We start from the raw sequence: 20,128 nt of genomic DNA, 5'->3' as shown, positions 1-20,128 counted from the left end.
GATTTGTGGCATGTGCGCATATAGGCATTTTTTGACTCGTGTCAATTTAGCACTTGCCTTCGGCTAGTACTGTACTTTACACGTATCAAGAAATTCTTATTTTTTGCGCACTTGCCACGAAAATAACTATCATGGATACGACAAGTCACCTTTGGACGCATAGGCATCACTAACTTATTTAAACACTGCTGCAGCATCTAAATCGCGCAATGTGTAGCCAACACATAATGTCATTATCACACGGAAGAACCATAGCTCTTATCTCATAACTTTGCATGGATCATATTAAGTCCAGGTATAAAGCTGAGAAGCATTACTTTCGGTTATATGATAAAAGTAGACTGTGGCATAAAAATTGGCCATCTCCAGTCATAATTAAGCATGATGAGTCTTTAATTGCTACAGGTTCTTCCCACCTATGGGTATGTACGTAACACAAAATTGTTAGCCTCCATTATTGGAAAATAATACGTTGAATTTAGAAAATAAGTATGTATACAAAACGAAGGAATCATACGCAACTTTCTTTCTGCTCTTTTTGACCAACACATGTACAAGTGGACTTTGCGACCTAGATTTTCGAATAAGTTAACACATTTTTCAAATTTGTGTAAAAATTATCTTTAAAATCAGAAGTATTTGACATGAAATACCGTTGGAGAATTTCAGACTTCGTTGAAATCGAAAAACATGTTTTCAAGATTTTAATTAGCAACTAATTTAAATTTCAGCATAAAATAAAAAAATATGACCGCTGTTGCGACACTTGAAATTTTATATCGGCTCAACGATTATTTGTGGCACTCGACAGGAACCAAGCGATATTCCACGCAAATGTGATTTAATAACAATCATCGAAATCTTAGAAACTCGGAATTTGTCCCGCAAAATTCACCTGTGCACACATACGGCAGCAGCACGAGAAAAACGAGGCTCCTATGGTGTACTCTTAATTAATCGGAAGCGCACTTATTATCGCTATTTCACTATATTCATTAATTGTGAAGACAAAAAAGAATAATTGTAAGTACTATAATAATACTATCACAAGACGAGACGGGTTATAAAGAGTATTTCAAATTTTACACTTAAATAAAGAAGCCGCTGGAAAATAATTAAAAAATAAATAAATCATTTGACTCGTTTGCGTCAGAAATTAGTTTTGATATCAACGTTATAAAAGAACAAAACAGTTATAATAAAAGTTCTGATTTTATTACTTTTTCCAGATTTTCTTGGATATTTGGATGGTGTACGCTGAATCAATAGTACGAATGATAAAAACAATGATAATGATAATGATAATAATAATAATCTCTTTTTAAATAGTATAGTAAATCTATCATTTGGATAAAATTTGAAATACCTGTATGAAAATCGTATTTATTGTTTAACGGATTGTAATTACGACAAAAAAGATTTACATCTATGGTATTCTGAAATATATTTATGTATATGATGTATGTTAAGTCTCGTATGAACAAAATCCAATTTTACTCGGTCTAAATTAATCCAAAGTCAATATATACACATCAGTAATACTAATAACAACAATAATAATAATAATAATAATAATAATAATAATACGAAGAACAATAATTATATCATTACTACCATCACAGAATGCGATCCGTAATAGCTTTTTCATTATGTTATAAAGATTTATTTTAATACTTTTAAGATTTACTTTGAGTTTACATTTTTCCTGTGACATCTGTAGTACCTACGTCTCTACTGTAAACATGTAGTTTTTTCCGGCTACATATTACAAATACGGTGGCATAAATGTATAAGGTGTATCAAATAATAATGAATTCTACATCCTACAAAATGTAACACGGTAGTCGACGATTCCGTTGTGAATTCTTAGGATGCGGAAGAAAAAAAGGAACGAAATCAATCACATTTTAGAAGGTATTTTTTCTGATTGACCTGATAAGAATAGTAAAACAAAATCTAAATAATGCAATAATGATTTTGTTTTGCTTAACTCAGATTGTACTGTCAACATTGAATTGATGTAAGCTACTCGAAATTATCGATTGATTAATTGATTCAAATTGATTGATTACCCAATGATCGGTAGTTTGAAAGTATGACGCTTTTGATTCTAACTTACACATAGAAAATATACTCATTGTTTGTTTTCGCATTACTTGATGAATGGAAAACGTCCCTTTCTGGATGAGTGTATAAAATCAACAAATTATGACGCGACCAGTGGAAAATTGAAAAGTAAAAAAATTTCATTGGATAAGCGTCAAGTAGAAATGTTTTTGAATTTTCAATTTACGATTAATCTACAAATATGCTGTGTGCAAATTCATATATTCCGCGATAGACAGAATGTACTATTCTAGTCAAGTGTCATACTTTTTTATTATTTATCAAACGAATACAAAATTTATCGAATTGAATAGCTTAACCAGTTTACCGAAGTGTTGCAGCTGCTTGGACTTGATGGTTTGATATTTTACTTTTTAAAAAATCAGTTCATCTCTTCAGATTATGAATTGTACATAATTAATGATATTCAATCTTATCATAGTACTTTATATGAGCTTGATTATTCGTAGTAGATGTGAGACAACTCTGGTATTAGATGATTATTTCTTTTATTCAACGCCAGCATGGTTCATGCACCTTTTTGCCTGCGTTTCATACGTAAAGTAATAGTTTCTATGACAGTACGAACGCAAGAGAGCATCGGAATACAAATAGTTCACTTTTACGTCGTAGTTTTAAAATGTGCTGTTGTTTGTATTCCACTGAAAAAAAAACAACTTACAAACCATACTTTCGTTCTATAATTTCTTTTAATTCATTATTCAATGAACATGCGCGATGATGGATATGTATCATTTCCCAATTGGGAATCCGGTAACACAGAATTTCAAAGCTATCTGGAGCTGATTAGAGTGCCGTGAAGCGACACCCAAAACCATTTGAATCACTAATTTGTCTTGAAGCCGAAATGAAAATATTTTTTTTTTCCATCAATGAACTGTGGTAAACGTGAAGCTTACGCTATACGTAAACGTAAAGCACTACGACTCTTCCTTAACAGAAACAAGAAATATTTGCTATCTAGTTAAAATTTCTGCATTTTGTCCAGGAATTTCTTTACTCAGGTTATCACCCTGTCCATTCTGGCCGGGTGACCTTCCAGGCTTTATACATTTCAACTTTGTTGTACCGCCGAATTTAAAGTTTACATCGCTACAAGTATCCAAAGGATGTATGGTACCTGTTACATTAGTTAATGAATCCCCAGTTGCGTCCTCCAGTTTCGTCGTTGGTACTTTTTTCACTGAACCAAGTTCGTATGCTGATTTGGACGACTTTAGTTTCAATTTAGCATTGGACAGTGGCAAGGAAATTGACTTCTCTAATGCATTAGGTTCAATTTGCAGTAACTGACCACCTGATTGATCTACGCTGTCAGTCGCGGAGCTCACTGTATCAGTGATTTGAATATCAATGTTGACAGTCTTTGGATCATTTTCGTCGTTACCGCTATCTCCACATTCTCCTCTCAAAGCAGCTATTTGTGCACGTTGTTGCCGGATGTGGTTGTGTGAATTTGCGAAAAATGACGAAACTTTTTCAAGCTTTGCCCCTAAATTTGGCTGACTCAATGTCGACTTTAAAGGATATGGTGTGTCAGCTGTGATACTATTTCCCTTTAACATCTTTTGAGATTCTCTGCCAGTAGAGTTGCTTTTCATTGGTTGATACTTGTTATTGTTGTCTTCAATAACTTTCAATGGATACAATTTTGTACCGATGCTGCTTCTTCTCTTTTCCGCGACACTCAACTGTGCAACTATTCGACGAACATCCCCTGGAATCTCAATATCTGTTCGTGTATCTGCCAAGTGCTGAATAAAATTTCCCAGCGTTGCAACTGTAACTTCAAGACTGCGATTCTGGGATTCTAACTTGTGAGCTGACGATTGTTGAATTGACCGGGCTGTTTCAAGGCGGTGAAGGTTGCTCATAGCAATCTGTGGTAAAGAGATATTCTTAGCTAATTACTCACTAGAACTGCAGTATCGATTCATGTATTCAATTCATTTTCCTTTTTGACATTGAAAAACTTGGATTAAGTTTACCTCGAGTTGCTCGTTGAGATGGACGTTTTCTTGGGTGAGCTGTTTGTTGAGTAATTCCAACTTCTCCATATTTTCCATCTGTGGTTTAACGGATAGCATCTCTTCCTGCAGCACTTGGTATTCAACTCTATATTCGTTCAATTGTTTAACCATTTCAGTGTCCGGGTAGAATACCCGTTTCATTACACGTTCGAGGACCCCTTTGTCGACAGCTGGCACGCGGAGCTACAACAGTAACAATTCTCATTTATTTCATGGTACAGTTTATTTACCGTTCATTACATATTAGTGTCTATTGATAAAACTGCTTTGCATGTTGCCATTTATTTATGCATTGACGAAAGCGATGTTGCGAATATCTTACTTTCAGATACTCCATGATTTCTTCAAAACTATCGCAGCAAAGAAGTTGATCTTGATGATCCTCTAACAACGCAACAGCTACACGGAAGATCACTTCGGAACTTTCAAGAAACAGTAGATCTGTGGAAGGATAGTTCAAATTATAGACGCCGATAGTTGTGTAATCGATCACACTGCGTTGCTCATGATGAAAGTTGATCGAGGTTGAAAAAATAAAGAAAGGATGGAAAAATACTCACCAAACACTCTGGTAACAAAACCCAATGGAAATTGGCTGGCGAATAAAGTCAATAACCACGGTGCTGCATAAAGAGTGGGAGAGACTTCATGCTTGTCAAAATGATTGTATATAGCTGGAAGTCTGTCATGTAATAATCGAGAGAGTTGATATAGGTGTAATTGTAGTGCGGCCATGTCAGGTAGGTACAACTTTCGGAGACCTCTTCGGAACATTAGGTGACGCAGCAAAAAAAAGGCTTGATCTTCGGCCATCTGTTGCAGCAATGAAAATCCAAAAATGTATCGTTAGTAAAAAAATATACAGAATTTGAGGAACAATGAACGATAGGAAATTGGGTAGTTATATGATATAATAATTACATGCAACAGAAGAACTCCGGCAACGAAGCTGAGCCCTTGGCAGTATCCAACCTCGGGATCGAGAAGAGAATATGCCTTAAGCAGGTTGAAAAGCGCCAATTGACCAGGTCCTAGGGCACAGCTGAAGTAAGGATGATTGGGAAATGTGCGTCCCAAGTCGATTAGAATCGCATGTTGCTGGGATGTGAGCTGCTTAAGTAAAACCTCATAGGGTACATTGTAGCTTGGGAAAGCACGAGTTTCAATCGGCGGTTGTTTCAAACAAAATTGCTCAGCCAAAAACTGCCAAACCTCGCCACGCTTACCGCGTGGTACACCTAGGAATAGAAGGATAGTCATAATTTGGTGACAAACGGTGAATCCTCAAAAGTCCCAGGGTATATTAGTGAAGAGTGGGTGTTTGTCTTGTTCGTTACTGGTAGTGATTATAAATAAAAAAAAATCTTACCCTGTTTGATGGCTTGAAGCAGCATCTGATTGTCGCATTTTGTAGATATCCTCGACTCTTTGCTTACCAGTAAATCCCAAACTTCAACGAGCTCTCGAGCGCAGCTGCTCAATTCGTCATATTCTAATTTAATTCTTTTTACCGTTGCCTCCTCCTGTCGTTCTGTAAAACGGGATTCAGAGGCAAAGTTATTGCAAAATTGATATTTTATTGAATCAATTGAGTCGAAAATGAGTGTCAACTACCTTTCAGCTTCGTATTCTCTCTCTCCATTCTGATGAGTATCAATTGTTGATTGATTGCCTTTTTCCAGAGACCGCGTAGCTCCTCTCTAGTTTTTCGAATTGGAACAGGTTGATTGTTTTTTCCACTCACACCAGAACACGTAACGTTATCCTTGATGTCTTGATCTTTTCCTGGTGTTACCACACGATTTAATATCGCCTGTCTCCACGATCCACTCGATTGCAGACGATTGCTTCCCTCCGACTCGGTAGGTGACATTTTCGGAGAATTGCCTACCTTTAAAAAACTGTAACAGAAAACTTTTTGAGTATTCGATGGGTTATTTGAGTAACATGACAGAAGTTTTAGGATGCATTGTTGATTTGAGAGAAAAAATTAGAAAAATAACCAGTATAGATATTAGGATGTGGCAAAAAAAAAAAGACTTTGTTTAAACGCGCAGCCAAATATGAGCTCTTAATATTGCTTTACCGAAATTTTGATACGCGTTTAGAAAAAAAAAAATTTCTTTCTTTGGCACACCGTAATAGATATACTTACATGTCCATCATGGGACTTTTTGGCCCAGTATTAACGCTAAGCTGCTGTTCAGGAGACACTCTCAACGATCTGGGTCTGTTTGAATCGGCACAATTGTCCAGTCCAGATGCCACAGAAGAGACCGGACTCTGACTTTCGTCCTTTTGATTTGTAGGGGAATTAAATTGTAGCATTGAATCCCTCATATTAGGATTAAATCCAAAGTCATCACGCGAACCTTTCCGTTTCATGAGGTGATCAAAACTGTTCGTTAAAGACCTCTTAGCTTTCATGAATATCGTACTCCCAACACCGACACTGAGGTATTGATTTAAAAATTCACTCCTGAAAGACAGCAATTGGTGAGATAAACACAGAAATATACTAATAAATCGCAGAGCAACGAATCCGCAAGGCCAAGTAAATTATTTACCTATTTTCAGCTGTGTCGTGAACGTGTCTCGCCTGTTTCGCTTCGCAATGCGCACGTAACAACATCATTAAAAACTGATTCTGTTCTCTAAGGCTGGAACCATTTCCGGAACCACCTAAAGTACCGTTGCAGGCTTCGGCTCCCTTGTATTTTGTCACAATAATCTCTTGTTCATCTTCGGGTAACATACCAAGCCGTGAAACGATGATACTTTGCGTTCTCTTGTCATTTTGTCCTGAAGCATAGAAATTGGTGTCAGGTCAAACAATCACGCTAATAGATTTCCAAAACAATGTTAAAATTCACTCACCTTCAATATCTTGACATAATTTATTGTACCAGACCATGGGGCAGTGATCACAGGAAAATACTGGATGTCTTTCTTTTCTGGAGGCATCACACGTAGCAACAAACGCCTGGGTGATGGCTGAAAAATAAAGCGAAATATTACAGATGTAGTATGCCAGTTCTTGTATTTGCAGTATTCATTGGATTGTAAATTTCGAAATCAACGAGATCAATATCCTCCTGACGTACATACCTCCAACTAAATCATCGGCAACAGCTTCGGATTGACATTTGAAAACATAGCCAATGTAACATTCCATGCCAGCTTCTCTGCAAATAAAGCCAAAGTGCTCTGCGTTTTTGACACCCTGAAAGGTGAACGGAGTTTAATTAAGAGATTACAACTTTACACGGTTTTCTTTTTCTTCTGTTCATTAAAACTGTAAGAGTCATTCGAAATTCTTCAATCTGGTCACATGCTAGAGTTTATCCGTATAAAATACCTAGATAGAATTAGTTCTGACATAATGAAGTATACATCAAAATTAAAATCGTGTGAGAGCAGAATTATTCAAGTTTCATAAAAATCAATGGATGTAGGGTAAAAAAGGAGGCCCAGTTCACGTGGAATTTAAGGTAATGAGGTAACATCTATCAACTACGTAACGTCAAGTCTGAAAATAATGAAGTACATAATTACCTGCACGCAACTGGCGACGTCTTTGAGCTGCTTGTGGAGCAGGACTTGTTTTCTGTCAGGGCTGATCAATCTTAAGTCATATCGACCGACCTGTAGAGCAGGAGAACGTTTTTTAATAGATTGATACTCATATTTCGATTTGTGGATAGGAATCACCCGGATCCTCCGAATCAAGGGTTTGGAAAAGAGAAAAACCCGTTTACAAAATTTCAGGCAATGTTATTTCCGCCATGTATAGTGAGGACAAATGAAACAAAATTCCAAATTCTATGAAAAAGATTTAAAATTCGAGAAATTTTATGTTATAGTATGGTTACAACGTGCAAATGTGAATGTTGATGAGCATCTATTCTACCGTAGTTACGCAAATCTATTCTCAACTACTCTGGAGATAACTGGAAAAATATTTGGATTGGACTTTGCCCATAATCATTTTCCTATTCTAATATCTAGTAGGGATGTTGTTACATTTGTGTTCACTATTGTCAGCGGAATAACGTCGTAGCTAATTGTTTTTGAAGGGTTCGATTTATTTTTCTCATTCAGACGGTCGACGCATTCTCGAACGATTAAGAAAAAAAGAAGCTTATCGCATTAGTTTACGAACCTGGAAAAGCATGGTACGATTGTACTCGTCGCCTCCTTTCGCAGCAGAGTCTCTTCTAGCAGTTAAAACGCTGCCGGTGGAGGCAGCCCTGTTCCTCATTACCTCCGGTGACGGCAAGTTGGCGTTTTTATTTTTTGTTAACTCCGAAGTACTTTCCACTCCGTCATTTTCGGACGAGTTGTTGTTTGTCGGTGACAAGGCTTCAACAGATCCACCCAACGTTTTTGCAACATCCAATGAATTCGTTGGCGACAACACGCTACTCGAGGATATGTTTTCTATGCTGCCCAATTCGCTGGCACTTGAATCCTGAGAAAATGAATTCCCGGGGTAAAGTCATCAGGAGCATGATATCGAAAGGTGAATGCGCGCATGGTAGTTATTTTTTAGTGTAAAAACATATTTCATAAGTGCAGTTTAAAATTCACCTGACTATCTCTTCTGACGTTCAACGTAGGCAAGAATTTCACGCTGGCCTGTCTCTGCAGTCTTTGGCACTCGGTGAGTAGATTATTCGACGACGATTTCGACTTCTCAAGTTCGTAAGCACGAAATCTTATCAGAGCATCGTCGATGAAGGACTCTGGTACTTTTTTGTGAGACACTTTAATTTTCCCGATGTAGAGAACCTGTAACAACAATACATTATTCGTTTCGATCAGCGTAAAACCGCACGCATGAACATTGTCGGGTTAAAGGTATAGAAAAAAAATGTTCCAAGCTTCAAACTACCTCAAAAAAATGTGAGGAACTTGGTGATATATCGGCGCCCAGTGACGTCAGAGCCGCGGCGCTGCTGTTCGACCTTTGAGGGGTTGGTTCTCGGTCCTTTTCGAGTCGCGAGGACGACGACTGTTCCTTCATGGCGCTGAACAGCTCTTTGACCTGGAATCAAGAGAAATACATGATTTTCTATTCAATCGAAATGCGGTGGAAAATATGCAAAAATCCTTATATCAGCTCATCGGGTATTAAGGCAAAGAAAATAAGAATATAAGGAGAGCGTTTAATTATTCTTTTTGTTACATCTAATTTGTATTCCACTAACGTTCTAGTTACGTCGACGAGACGATTATTGTAATTTCTTCCGAGCCTCCGTTCGTGTCGGGAATGTCATGTTCGCCGTAACAATTTCGAATGCCAAGAGTCAGGCGAACCGGTATTATAACGTTATACGTACAAAATCACAGCTTGTGTGCACTATTTGGAAACAACTATTGGTTTGCACGATCGTTCGCGTGTGTGGGGTGTGCGTATATGCACATGTCTAATGAGCGGAATAGTTATACCGATGTACTGTAAAGGACTAGAGTTTCTTTTATAAGAAACTGTGTAGACTGAAACTCGTTACTTATTAAAATTTCTTGATTTGCTTCATAGAGAGTATTTTAAGTGGTGAAAAATGTGAAGTACTTAAAATGCTTGGATGTCGAGGTGAGAAGGCTGGGAGAAAATTTATTTAGGTCAGGAAAGTACAGGTGCGAGGGTTGTGATTTGGCGAGTGGCGAGTGGCGAGGGAGGCACGGCTACTTTCCAGCTGTGCGGAAATGGCAGGTAAAATAATAGATATTTGCAGTCCTAGTATAAGTAAAGCAGGAGAAATTATAGCTCTTGGAATTTAGCCTCTGCACCGGGAAAGGCTCGGTCCTGTGAAGGATTAGGAATCGTGTTGTTCGTAAGAGTAAGTTTGAAAATGAAATGAATCGTCGACTGTAAGGATTAAGACGTAGTTAAGTTAATATGACATGCATAGCGTTTGCAATAAGTAATTAATCCTGACCATGTATGGGTGGTAAGGTACACTACAGTACCTCCAATTCCGAATGCTTCCCGCGATATTTTTTATTCCGTATTCTCTTCGCAAAAGAGCTCAACCGGTCTACGTCCCCCTGTTAAAATCAGTGTCCTAGATGAGTTTTTATTCATTTGTATTCGCTCCGAGGTCACGCGTAGATATTCTAATCACGCTATTCGTGATGTAACAAACGCTCGACGTGCAGCAAGCCATGTGACGTCTATAATATTCACAAAGCACTCGCGCTGAGTAAAGTAGAAAAAGCAAATAACACCAATGGTTAAACTGATGTTAGTGGATCTTCGAATTGACCTTGACCAACGATCTTTAGTATAGTTCGCGTACTTCTTAATTTCACATTGTTGCCTCAAGGGGGGTCAATTGGCGGAAGCGTGACCCACGATGAACGACCAACGACGTCGATGATGTAGTACCATTGTTTATATCGACACGCGATGTGCAAAATGCGTGCAATTCATATAAGCGTGACATAACACTGATCTCTTGGCTATAACGCGACTGATTACCGAAGAAGCCGGCTCATTTGACCTCCCAATAACGAAAACAAATCCAAGGATTCGCGTAATTTTTAGTGATTTCACTACCAGTATCATGCCATGCGATCTCGAATTGACGACGGAGCTTCTTCCACACCAATTAATGGTTTTTCTGCAGCAATTACTGAGTTTTGAATAATGCATTTCGGTACAAGTGCATCCTAATAAAGCGTTACAATATGCATCCATTTTTTAACCAGCTCGGGTCCGTTGCTCCTGTCTGTTCAAACTGTTTGCATACGCATCAGCATCATTTATACGCCCCCTGCTCGACTGCACCCTCGGGATAGTAACAATCAGTGCGTGCCGCATGGACATGTGGTTGACAAGGGTAATATCTGCATGCTTTATTTATACATTAGTTACGAGTGACGCATTACTGGATAAAGTTCAAGCTTTGTGTGGGAGGTAAAAAATGCGAAAGCTTATCAGAAAAATGGTTCAGTTGCTGTGGATAGTTTTCAAGTTGAGGAATCAAGGTTTGATCATTTCTGGATGTTCGAGACATCCCCACGGTGAATAAAATTAAACCAATAAAAAAAACTTATAGAAGCCGTAATTTATGAAATGAAAAAGTAATTTTTCCGCAAAAAGTATAGTCATTTGTTCCACTTCTGTGAAACTCCATATCATCATCGATCGCCGATTAGCGATGAACCGTAACTGAGTTACAGTATATACTTGAACTTTTTCTACAAAAAATCACTGCCTTTTCTCTCAACTTTCATTATAATCGTAAGACCGATAAAAATCAAGTGACTGAACTTGTAATCTCCTTATTTGTTAAAGTTGAAACTCGTTACACCGATTTCTCTAGAAGTGTGAGGTCGTTGGCCTAGAAACTATAATTATATGTTTTCCCACAAACGGTGGGACATCGTGACGTTATCTATTAATTCTTAAATATTTTCCAATCTTCCAATTCATGATACGGATATAGAAAAGGATAAAGAGAAGACCTCGTTAACGATAGAAAAAAATTGACGAAAAAAAAAACAAAGAAAAAAAAAAACAATTCAACGGTATAAAAAGGGAACAACAAAGGTGCTCGCATGCATGATAACGCAAACGACGACATCGGCGTCGATCGAAAATTAATTCCGTAAAGAGACTGTACGGCGACAGGTAAGGCGATCTGATAAAAGGTGTGACGGGTTGAGAGGCAAGAAAAGAGGCCGCCGAGAAACAGGTGCGTCTGTACACACAACACAACACACGCGGCATACCTATACGACATCCTGTTATCATATAACATTAAATTGTATCGCAAACAGGCGGAATATAATAGCCGTGATATGTACGTATTATATACATCATGTACGTAATGAAGTAGATGATAAAACGCACTCGACGATGAAAACCATACGCAAACGAAGCCGCACCTAAATATAGATTCAAGCAAGTTTTAATATACATATAATATGTACATACATATGGGTACCTGTGCGTTTTACGACCTGCGGTATTTTAGATTATTTTTCGATCATCATAAGTGATCAACGCAATCGCGGTCAACACGTGACACACTTTAACATTGATTGTTCTCTCAGCTTATTTACAATGAGAAATTCGTCTCCAACTTATTGAAATATTTGCGAAATATTCGGCCCGATCAAGAAGAACGTTATTTTTGTTTCGTCGAATTTTAAACAAAATAAATAAAAAAAAATTAAAAAAAATTTGCTTCGAATGTAAATTGATTAATGTACGTTGTCAAGAGAGTAGAAAAAAAAATATTTTAATTTATATAATCGGTAACGTAGATAGAGTAATTGAAGTTCAAGATATTGGCAATGGCAAAGCTATTTTCTTTATCCTGCCTGCGTCAATATTATTTAAAAAATCTGTGTAAATACCGTATATTTTTAACAAACTGAGATTAATATACATGTTTATCACGAGGGATATAATTTTAACACATTTACCGCTGTATTCCGTTTCGCTGCGAATGAACACCACGCGTCGTTTTCAATGTTATAAGCGCCTATATATTTTTCTTCTATTTATCCCGCTGAGCTGTAAATCATTAAATTCAATGCTGAGCATGTTTTGCTCAATGAAATTCTTACCATTTGTTTATCGTGTATCCGGTAACGCTTAAAAACTACAATTATTTAGCTACAAAGAAAAAAAAAAACGAAAAAAATATTCAATCCCTGCATAATTTCGGTGCGATAATAAGATAAGTAATTTAAAAATGCGGTTTAGCTCTCCAAACTACGAGAATTTTATTCAAGTAAGTTCATCACGTCGCGCTCAGTTTAGGTGTAGGAAAGTTGAGAAAATAAGAGGCAACGGAATTGAGGAATGCTGTTCACAGCTGAGGAATTATATACTGTTATGCGGGATATAATGTTACATACATCACAGAACGAGTTTATGCTCTGCGGGACCATCAGCATGAGGTAAAACATTGAGTAACAATTATTACTGTAGAAATAAGAGGCAAGTTGATTTAAATTATTGATTCGAGTTGATTTGAATGCGTTCAATTAGGGAAAAAATTTATCGATTGTCAATTAATTGAACGAACGAAATGAAGGAAATTATTCTATCAATTAGAATTAATTACCTTTTATCTGAGAATCTCGAAGTATGTAATTTCAAGTGTAAAAATACAAGCTTTTTTCGATTTAATTATGAGAGTTAAAAATTATAGGCAGTCAAACTTTTTGTGTAATATTATTTATAGTGTTAATTTTGTCCCTGAAAATCTGGATTTTTAGCATAAAAATTGTCCAGAAAATGAGAAGAAAAAAAATCGTAAACAATAAATTTATTTACTCATCGTTTCTCAGTCTACATCTCGCTGGTCGTACAAACTACATGCAAAAATATATCGTTTATATACAAAGCGACCTTGACGATTCGGTAACGATCTAGTTTATTTATATTTTACTCGTGTGTATACTTACGATACAAATAAATTTTCTCAAAGTTAGGATGTAGTTTTGTGAAAAACAGAAAACACGATGCTGAAAGAATGAAAGAAGAGTTTAAAAAGAAAAGACGAAGAGCAAAATAGTTTAACGATAGACGGAGATCGACAAGAGACTCGAGTTAAGAATATTCGTATTTAATCTTTATTGCGTAAATGTTACATAAATCAATCTCCATGATTTTCAGGATTAACTTTTCGGCCTCAAGTTGAACTTTCAAGTTCAAAATAGCGAGGAAATTGTCGCCCTCATACATTACTAGAATACATTAGATAATGATATTTTGAGACAGGACTACATCGCAATTTAAAAAAAAAAAATCGAAGTTACTAGTTTCTTTACCGTATTTGATCTCTAAATGTCATTCCTCTAGCCTACAGTCATCACACCTTCCCATGCTGTAGCAGGCTGAAATAATACTTAAAATTGAAAAAACTGGACATCATAAATATTTTCGCTATTTAAACGATATTTATAAACCCTTTTGAAATATTGACCGCAGATATCTCACAATAAAAATCGAAATCTTGTAATCTGATTTTTCTTCATTCCTCTTCACCGATGGAAATGAGTCGATATTAGTGCAATATGTGGCAGTAACTGACAAAAAAACAAATAAATACGCATGAAAAAGAGTGTAACGTGACGCCCACCCTCCTAAAAGCGTGACGTAATATTTGAATGGTCCGTTTTCTATATTCGTGACGTGTTTCACATGAAACAATGTGGCTTGAGTAGATGTCACAAGCTGGAGCGTCATTCTTTTGGTAAGTGCAAATTGATATATTTTCAAGATAAAAAAATCTTTGTGTAAAAAGACCTCGTGTGTTACATTACGAAAGTGACATCGTCAAAATCGTCATTTCTTTGGGTAATTGAGGTTTAAAATCCAAAAAATACCTAGAATATCAATAGTTTAACTAGAAAAAATGGACAAGGATTTCATTTAGTTGAGAATACATATTTGCCACTTACCAGAGAAACGATACTTCACCTTGTGACATTTTCTCAAGCCATAATTTATATCAGGTAAGATTGTTAGTTTGTGGTAGCCTTTAATATTTTATTACAACCACCTTTGAGTGTTTGAATATTAAATATGTTACTAAAACTGAAATATACTGAGATAAACTAATAAAAAATCTTGTAGCAAAAGGTATGCATCATTCTTCTGACACTACGATCTCCTCAAAGTACGATAAATCCCGAAAAATAGAAAGACGAGTTTGTCCAAGTGGTAATTATGTTTTATAAATTTATGTTCAAAGTCATGAATATTTTTAGAAGTAAAAGCAATTGGTTTTTTTTTTTTTTACGTTTTGTTCTTTTTTTTTTTTAATCCGAAAAATGAATATTGTATCTCCGGAGAAGCATGCAGATACGAATCGTCGTATTAAAGCAAGGCAATGAACTCTGCGACGACTATCTTTCTCGTACTTGGACAGCTTATTATTGGACTTCCCATCTATTTCTGTGGTGGTGCGCATAGTTTTTTAGGTCGAGCTTCACGTTTTCGTAAGATCGTTGCAATGGGAGTGAGAGAGCTGAGCTTGGCCGCTGATGACCCGGGACTAATTTTCTTTACCGAGAAGAAACAAAAACGGAGGAAAGTAAAATAAGCACGAAACAACGAAAAAAATTCTCGGAAAGTAACGTCGAAAATAAACGCTGCTCTGTTATTCCTCACCAGATCTAGCAGCTTGCGCTCCGTACACAATTAAGACTAATTGCAAATCAACTTTTTCAGCCGTAATTAACGACCATCTCCAAGAATGAAAGTTCTAATGAAAATTTCGGTTTCTTCTTCACGCGCAATACTCACATCTGATTGTGGACTCAGGACTTGGAGACGTCGGTTGAATAGGGAAAAACGACGATTAAACGCAGTGTAAAATTACAATAAAAGTGGTGAGCGGTTAAGAGCCGGAAATTAAATCTGATGAAACAGACGTTGAAAAACGAGTAGATCGAGAAAATCAGCATTTCACATGGTAAATGTACAACAGAGCAGAGAAAAAGGCATCGTGCTTCAGCAATAATTATCGTATTTATTATATCTGTATATTTATTAACTACTTTGAGCAATTATTCTGTTATTTTAGCATGATAATATAGAGTTGGCACAACAATGGGCTTATTGTAAATTGATACAGTGCAATGATTGCTGCTAATTTTTTCTGGGTTTCGGTATACGCGATTGTTACGAAGCGTCATGCACGGTACTGCAAAACAAATCAATTAGTATCAATGGGATCGATCGATCATCAAGCGTGCAGAGAAACACACACCGTGAATTTGATCAGATTTTTTGCCCTTGAAATTATATGTGACTAGCAAAATGAACGCAAATGTAGATAAAAAAGAAAACATACTAAGACACGTGATCGTAACTTGTATGGTACCTACGTCATAATTGGATTTTTGCGGGAGAAAATTTTATATGCCTATAAAGCTTAAAAAATAAACAATAAGCTCGTATTTTATCTTCTCTTCGAGTAAATAAAAATTCATGCAAATACAATAAATTCAAACTTGCAATGATGCAAAGTCAGTCAGTGCTAAGATATATAATGGCTTGTAAAATCTGTAATTGCATTTTGTTTTTTTTTTTTACGGAAAAGGAAATATATCGATTGATTATGTTACCCTTCTTTGTTTTGAACAATAAAAAATTGGGCTTTCTTTTATGCAAAGACTCAATTATTTTACAAATAGAGGGAAAAACACTGATTTCCTTAGAAGGTATACTTGACTCGCGTATCGTTGATTTTTGGCTTTTTCCTAAATTTCAAAAAACAAAAGAGAAATGCGTTCCGGAAAAATGACACAAGTGGTGTTCAGAATAAGGCATATAAGGTGAGTGACGGTGTTCAGCGAAATGTACAAACGCTGCTGCAGCGTTACCGTGAGTTGAAATGACAAATAAACAAAGTCGGTTTCGCAATAGAACGTGTTTGGAACATGGCGAGTGGCGGCCATGGACGGAAATATCTTTTTGAGGCCCCACCGATGAGAGAGATTGGAATAAGACTGACCGAGAGCCGCGTGCGTTGAAATCGCTACAACGAAACAGCGACGATATTAAAACGTTTTTTTACGGCAATACGTGAAGTTCGATGCGAGGTGAGAATGATAAAGACAAATAAATTATACGAGAAACTGAACAGTTTGAAAATAAAACAAAATAGAATCTCACAGACGCAAAGATGTTCGGTTAGAATATATTTTCTTTATCTTGCAGGATTTGGACGGCATATCGATTTAAATCTTGAGGGCTAATCCTGAGAAAGAATATTTTTTAACACTAGCGATAATTTTCAAACTCATGTAAGCAATACAAGGTCATTGGAAGTTAAAAAGAGAATTTTTTACAAAACATACGAAGTGCGAAAAAGGTAGGGGAGATTGATGACGTAAATAAATCGGAATTTTTTTCATGCCTAAGTCAAATATTTTATCAGACAAGTTATAATTAATTTTTTACGAGAAAAAATTAAACGGTCAAAATATTGAAACAGTATAATTCTTCGCTCACAGGAAATTCAGATAGTCAACAACCGACGCAATGAATATAAATTATTGTTACAAGTTTAATGAAATAATTTATACCACCATACACTAATTTCCAAATATTTTATATCAGTTTTTAAGATATGTCAGAAAAAACTCACTGACTCAATAAAATCAACGAAATAAATGTAAACGTTTGATTTGCACCTCTCTTTCATGTTATTACATAATTAACACACCAATATATCAACTTGCAAATATTTGTGCAACTCGTGAAACCCGAGTTTAGTTTAGAATTAAAAATTGTTATATAAATTCCAAACATCACAAGCTTTAAATATTGAAATGGAAACTTGAGTTTTTCGGTAACAAAATCGAATAAATATATGCATAACAGACTGTATCAAAAAAATTGACTATTTTTTTTTTTAATGGTATACTGAAAATATTGTTCAAGATGACGAAAAAGAAATACCATAAAAATTTCAGATTTTAATATTGATATTTAGATGTGCCTCATCGCGATTTTCTACTTTCCATAAGAATAACATGGCAAAAATGGTTCTTGCTCCTTGCGATTTATATAACTAGATAACGACGCGTCGTACAGAAAATTCATAAACATGTTTTTGTAGGAAATTGAACGTTGTACAAAAAAGGTCTCTTGTCATTTTACGATAAATCTATTCTTTCAAAAGTTATTTATTTATAAGTTACCTCAAATAACTTTTGAAAACGTTCAATTTCCTACAAAAACATGTTTATGTATCTTCTGTACGACGTGTCGTTATCTAGCTATAAAAATCGCAAGGAGCAAGAACCATTTTTGCCATGTTATTCTTATGGAAAGTAGAAAATCGCGACGAGGCACATCTAAATATCAATATTAAAATCTGAAATTTCTATGGTATTTCTTTTTCGTCATCTTGAACAATATTTTCAGTATACCATTAAAAAAAAAAAATAGTCAATTTTTTTGATACAGTCTAACGCATATACATATATATACACATATATATTTATTCTCGTTAATTATAATTCAAAAATAATGTCTGCAAGACCTTCATTCCAAAATCAACTTAACAAAGAGAAACATATTTAAATTACTATTAAAATAATATTAATTAGGTATACAAAAATACTTATAAATCATTTCGACTATGCTACAACTGTAGAAAAAAAAATTAAATATAAATGCGTTAATTCTCTTGAATAGCCCGAATGTATAAAGAAAACTCAAAAAGTTAAGCAGGGGAGAAAGACAAAGCATATCGGCACACGTCATATACATGGAGGAAGGCTCGGCTCCAAATTACGAGTCAAAAACTATAACCAAGTGTCGGAAATACCCAGGGTCTCAAGGTATGAATGCATGCACGCAGTTAGTATACATATATACTTTCACATACATAACGAGCATGCAAACATTTGCAGGTGTGGTGCAAAGTCGACATAAATGTATGTATATGTGTATATATAAATGTGTGTGTTGCGTGTGTGTAACGTGAATGTGTAGCAGTGCTGACACGAAAAGAAGTTCGCGTATCCAACGGGGCTTCCCCTATCCAATTACGGGCAAGCTTCTTTTTATTACCACGTACAGAGTAAGGAAAGCGAGCTGAGGGCAGCAGAGAGAACCTGCGAAGATAGGCAGAGAAAGTAAATCTGCAGACAAGTATTTCCGGCTGATTATCCACGAGGTTCCTAACGCGAGGACAGGGTTTTTCGGAATCGCGAATTATCTAGTATAATATTAGGTGCAAGAGAAATTGCATGGATGAAGACATTTTTCAGGTAATAGGATAAAATAGAATGAACAACTTAATTTACAAAAGAAAGAATATTTCATTTATGCGATAAATAAATGATTCACTTTGTTGCGAGGATGAGTTAGGATGCATTTGGTTGAAAGAATTTAAATTGGTTTGAACTATGAACGAAACGTGATTCTAGGTTTTTTGCAAGGTTAAAGGGATTATTCTAATTGTCGGTAAGTGACGATTCATCGATTGATTCACATCTAAACGAATAGTTTCCTTAGTGCAACAAGATATGATTGTTTTATTAATTTACAAAGAAAAAAGTAAAGGCAAACAAGTTGATTCGATATTTTTTTAAATTCAGTGATTATTGTGGATCGAAAATTGGCAGGAGCTGAGCATCTTGGATGCCTTGGTATGATGTAAATTTAGATCCACACGTTACAACACGCTTGCGTAGATAAACAGTTGCTGAATCTTGCGGTAAAGGTAGCAAAGTCGAATCGAAAATTTAAAGCTTTGGATGACTCAAAAAGCAAATGTTTTGCACGATGCTCGAATATAAAACTCGATAATTTTCATCGCAAACAATATTTATATTTCGGTGGTTATCGAGACGACGATACGGAATATAACCGCGAAATTCATATTCCATGATAATATCGATGATAATGAACTACAGGAAATATTTTTTCCTAATATGCCTAATTTACTTTATATCGAGATAACAAAAAATTCTAATCAAGACGTAAGAACTGCTGTTTCGAATTATCTACCAGCGCGGTATAAGCAACCTTCAAATACTCACAAAATTTTATTATTTAACTATTTTTACTATCATTCCTAGCATGACTGTTAATACTTTGCACATATTTTAACATTTCTCAATGTCAATAACTGAAATTACATAATTTTAACACAGCTATAAAACATCTCAATACCGGATTCTTACAATAATACCTATTTTCGTGCATGCGTTTGTATTTGAAGAATAATCAAAACCCATTCACGACGCGCAAGAGTTGGTTATACATTTCGTTAATACCTGCTACTGTAACGTCGTTACAAAAGAAAAGCAAAAACACACCACAATACGATTTTTCTATTTTCTCTATTTTCCCTGGACTAGTCATATTTTACCTCTCTAGACCTTGAAATAATTCCGCCACAACAGAGTTGCCAAGTTTCGCAATTCGTAAGTATAACATCGGCGCGTATTACAAAGTACATTATTAATTTTTAATAGAC

General features: G+C 35.7%; 1 protein-coding gene across 3 annotated transcripts in view; it reads right to left on the bottom strand.

Annotated features, from left to right (window-relative positions):
* Positions 1-1,369: 1,369 nt before the first annotated feature.
* Positions 1,370-20,128, bottom strand: part of LOC124410020 (TBC1 domain family member 1) — a 38,561-nt gene continuing 19,802 nt past the window's right edge. For all 3 annotated transcript variants that reach the window (XM_046888115.1, XM_046888117.1, XM_046888116.1), the window contains 15 exons: positions 9,052-9,204; positions 8,748-8,948; positions 8,320-8,628; positions 7,713-7,802; positions 7,266-7,380; positions 7,035-7,151; positions 6,725-6,959; positions 6,313-6,636; positions 5,772-6,058; positions 5,527-5,688; positions 5,079-5,395; positions 4,718-4,970; positions 4,480-4,598; positions 4,116-4,340; positions 1,370-4,007 (listed from right to left, as the gene is read on the bottom strand). In XM_046888115.1, the coding sequence (XP_046744071.1) occupies positions 3,084-4,007; positions 4,116-4,340; positions 4,480-4,598; positions 4,718-4,970; positions 5,079-5,395; positions 5,527-5,688; positions 5,772-6,058; positions 6,313-6,636; positions 6,725-6,959; positions 7,035-7,151; positions 7,266-7,380; positions 7,713-7,802; positions 8,320-8,628; positions 8,748-8,948; positions 9,052-9,204 (3,831 nt within the window). In that variant the 3' untranslated portion in view covers positions 1,370-3,083. The remainder of the gene's footprint in view (positions 4,008-4,115; positions 4,341-4,479; positions 4,599-4,717; positions 4,971-5,078; positions 5,396-5,526; positions 5,689-5,771; positions 6,059-6,312; positions 6,637-6,724; positions 6,960-7,034; positions 7,152-7,265; positions 7,381-7,712; positions 7,803-8,319; positions 8,629-8,747; positions 8,949-9,051; positions 9,205-20,128) is intronic.

Source organism: Diprion similis, chromosome 8, assembly GCF_021155765.1.
Source record: "Diprion similis isolate iyDipSimi1 chromosome 8, iyDipSimi1.1, whole genome shotgun sequence".
In the NCBI taxonomy this organism is placed as follows: domain Eukaryota; kingdom Metazoa; phylum Arthropoda; class Insecta; order Hymenoptera; family Diprionidae; genus Diprion; species Diprion similis.
Note: the sequence above shows the minus strand (reverse complement) of the source record. Positions and strands in the feature narration are given on the sequence as shown.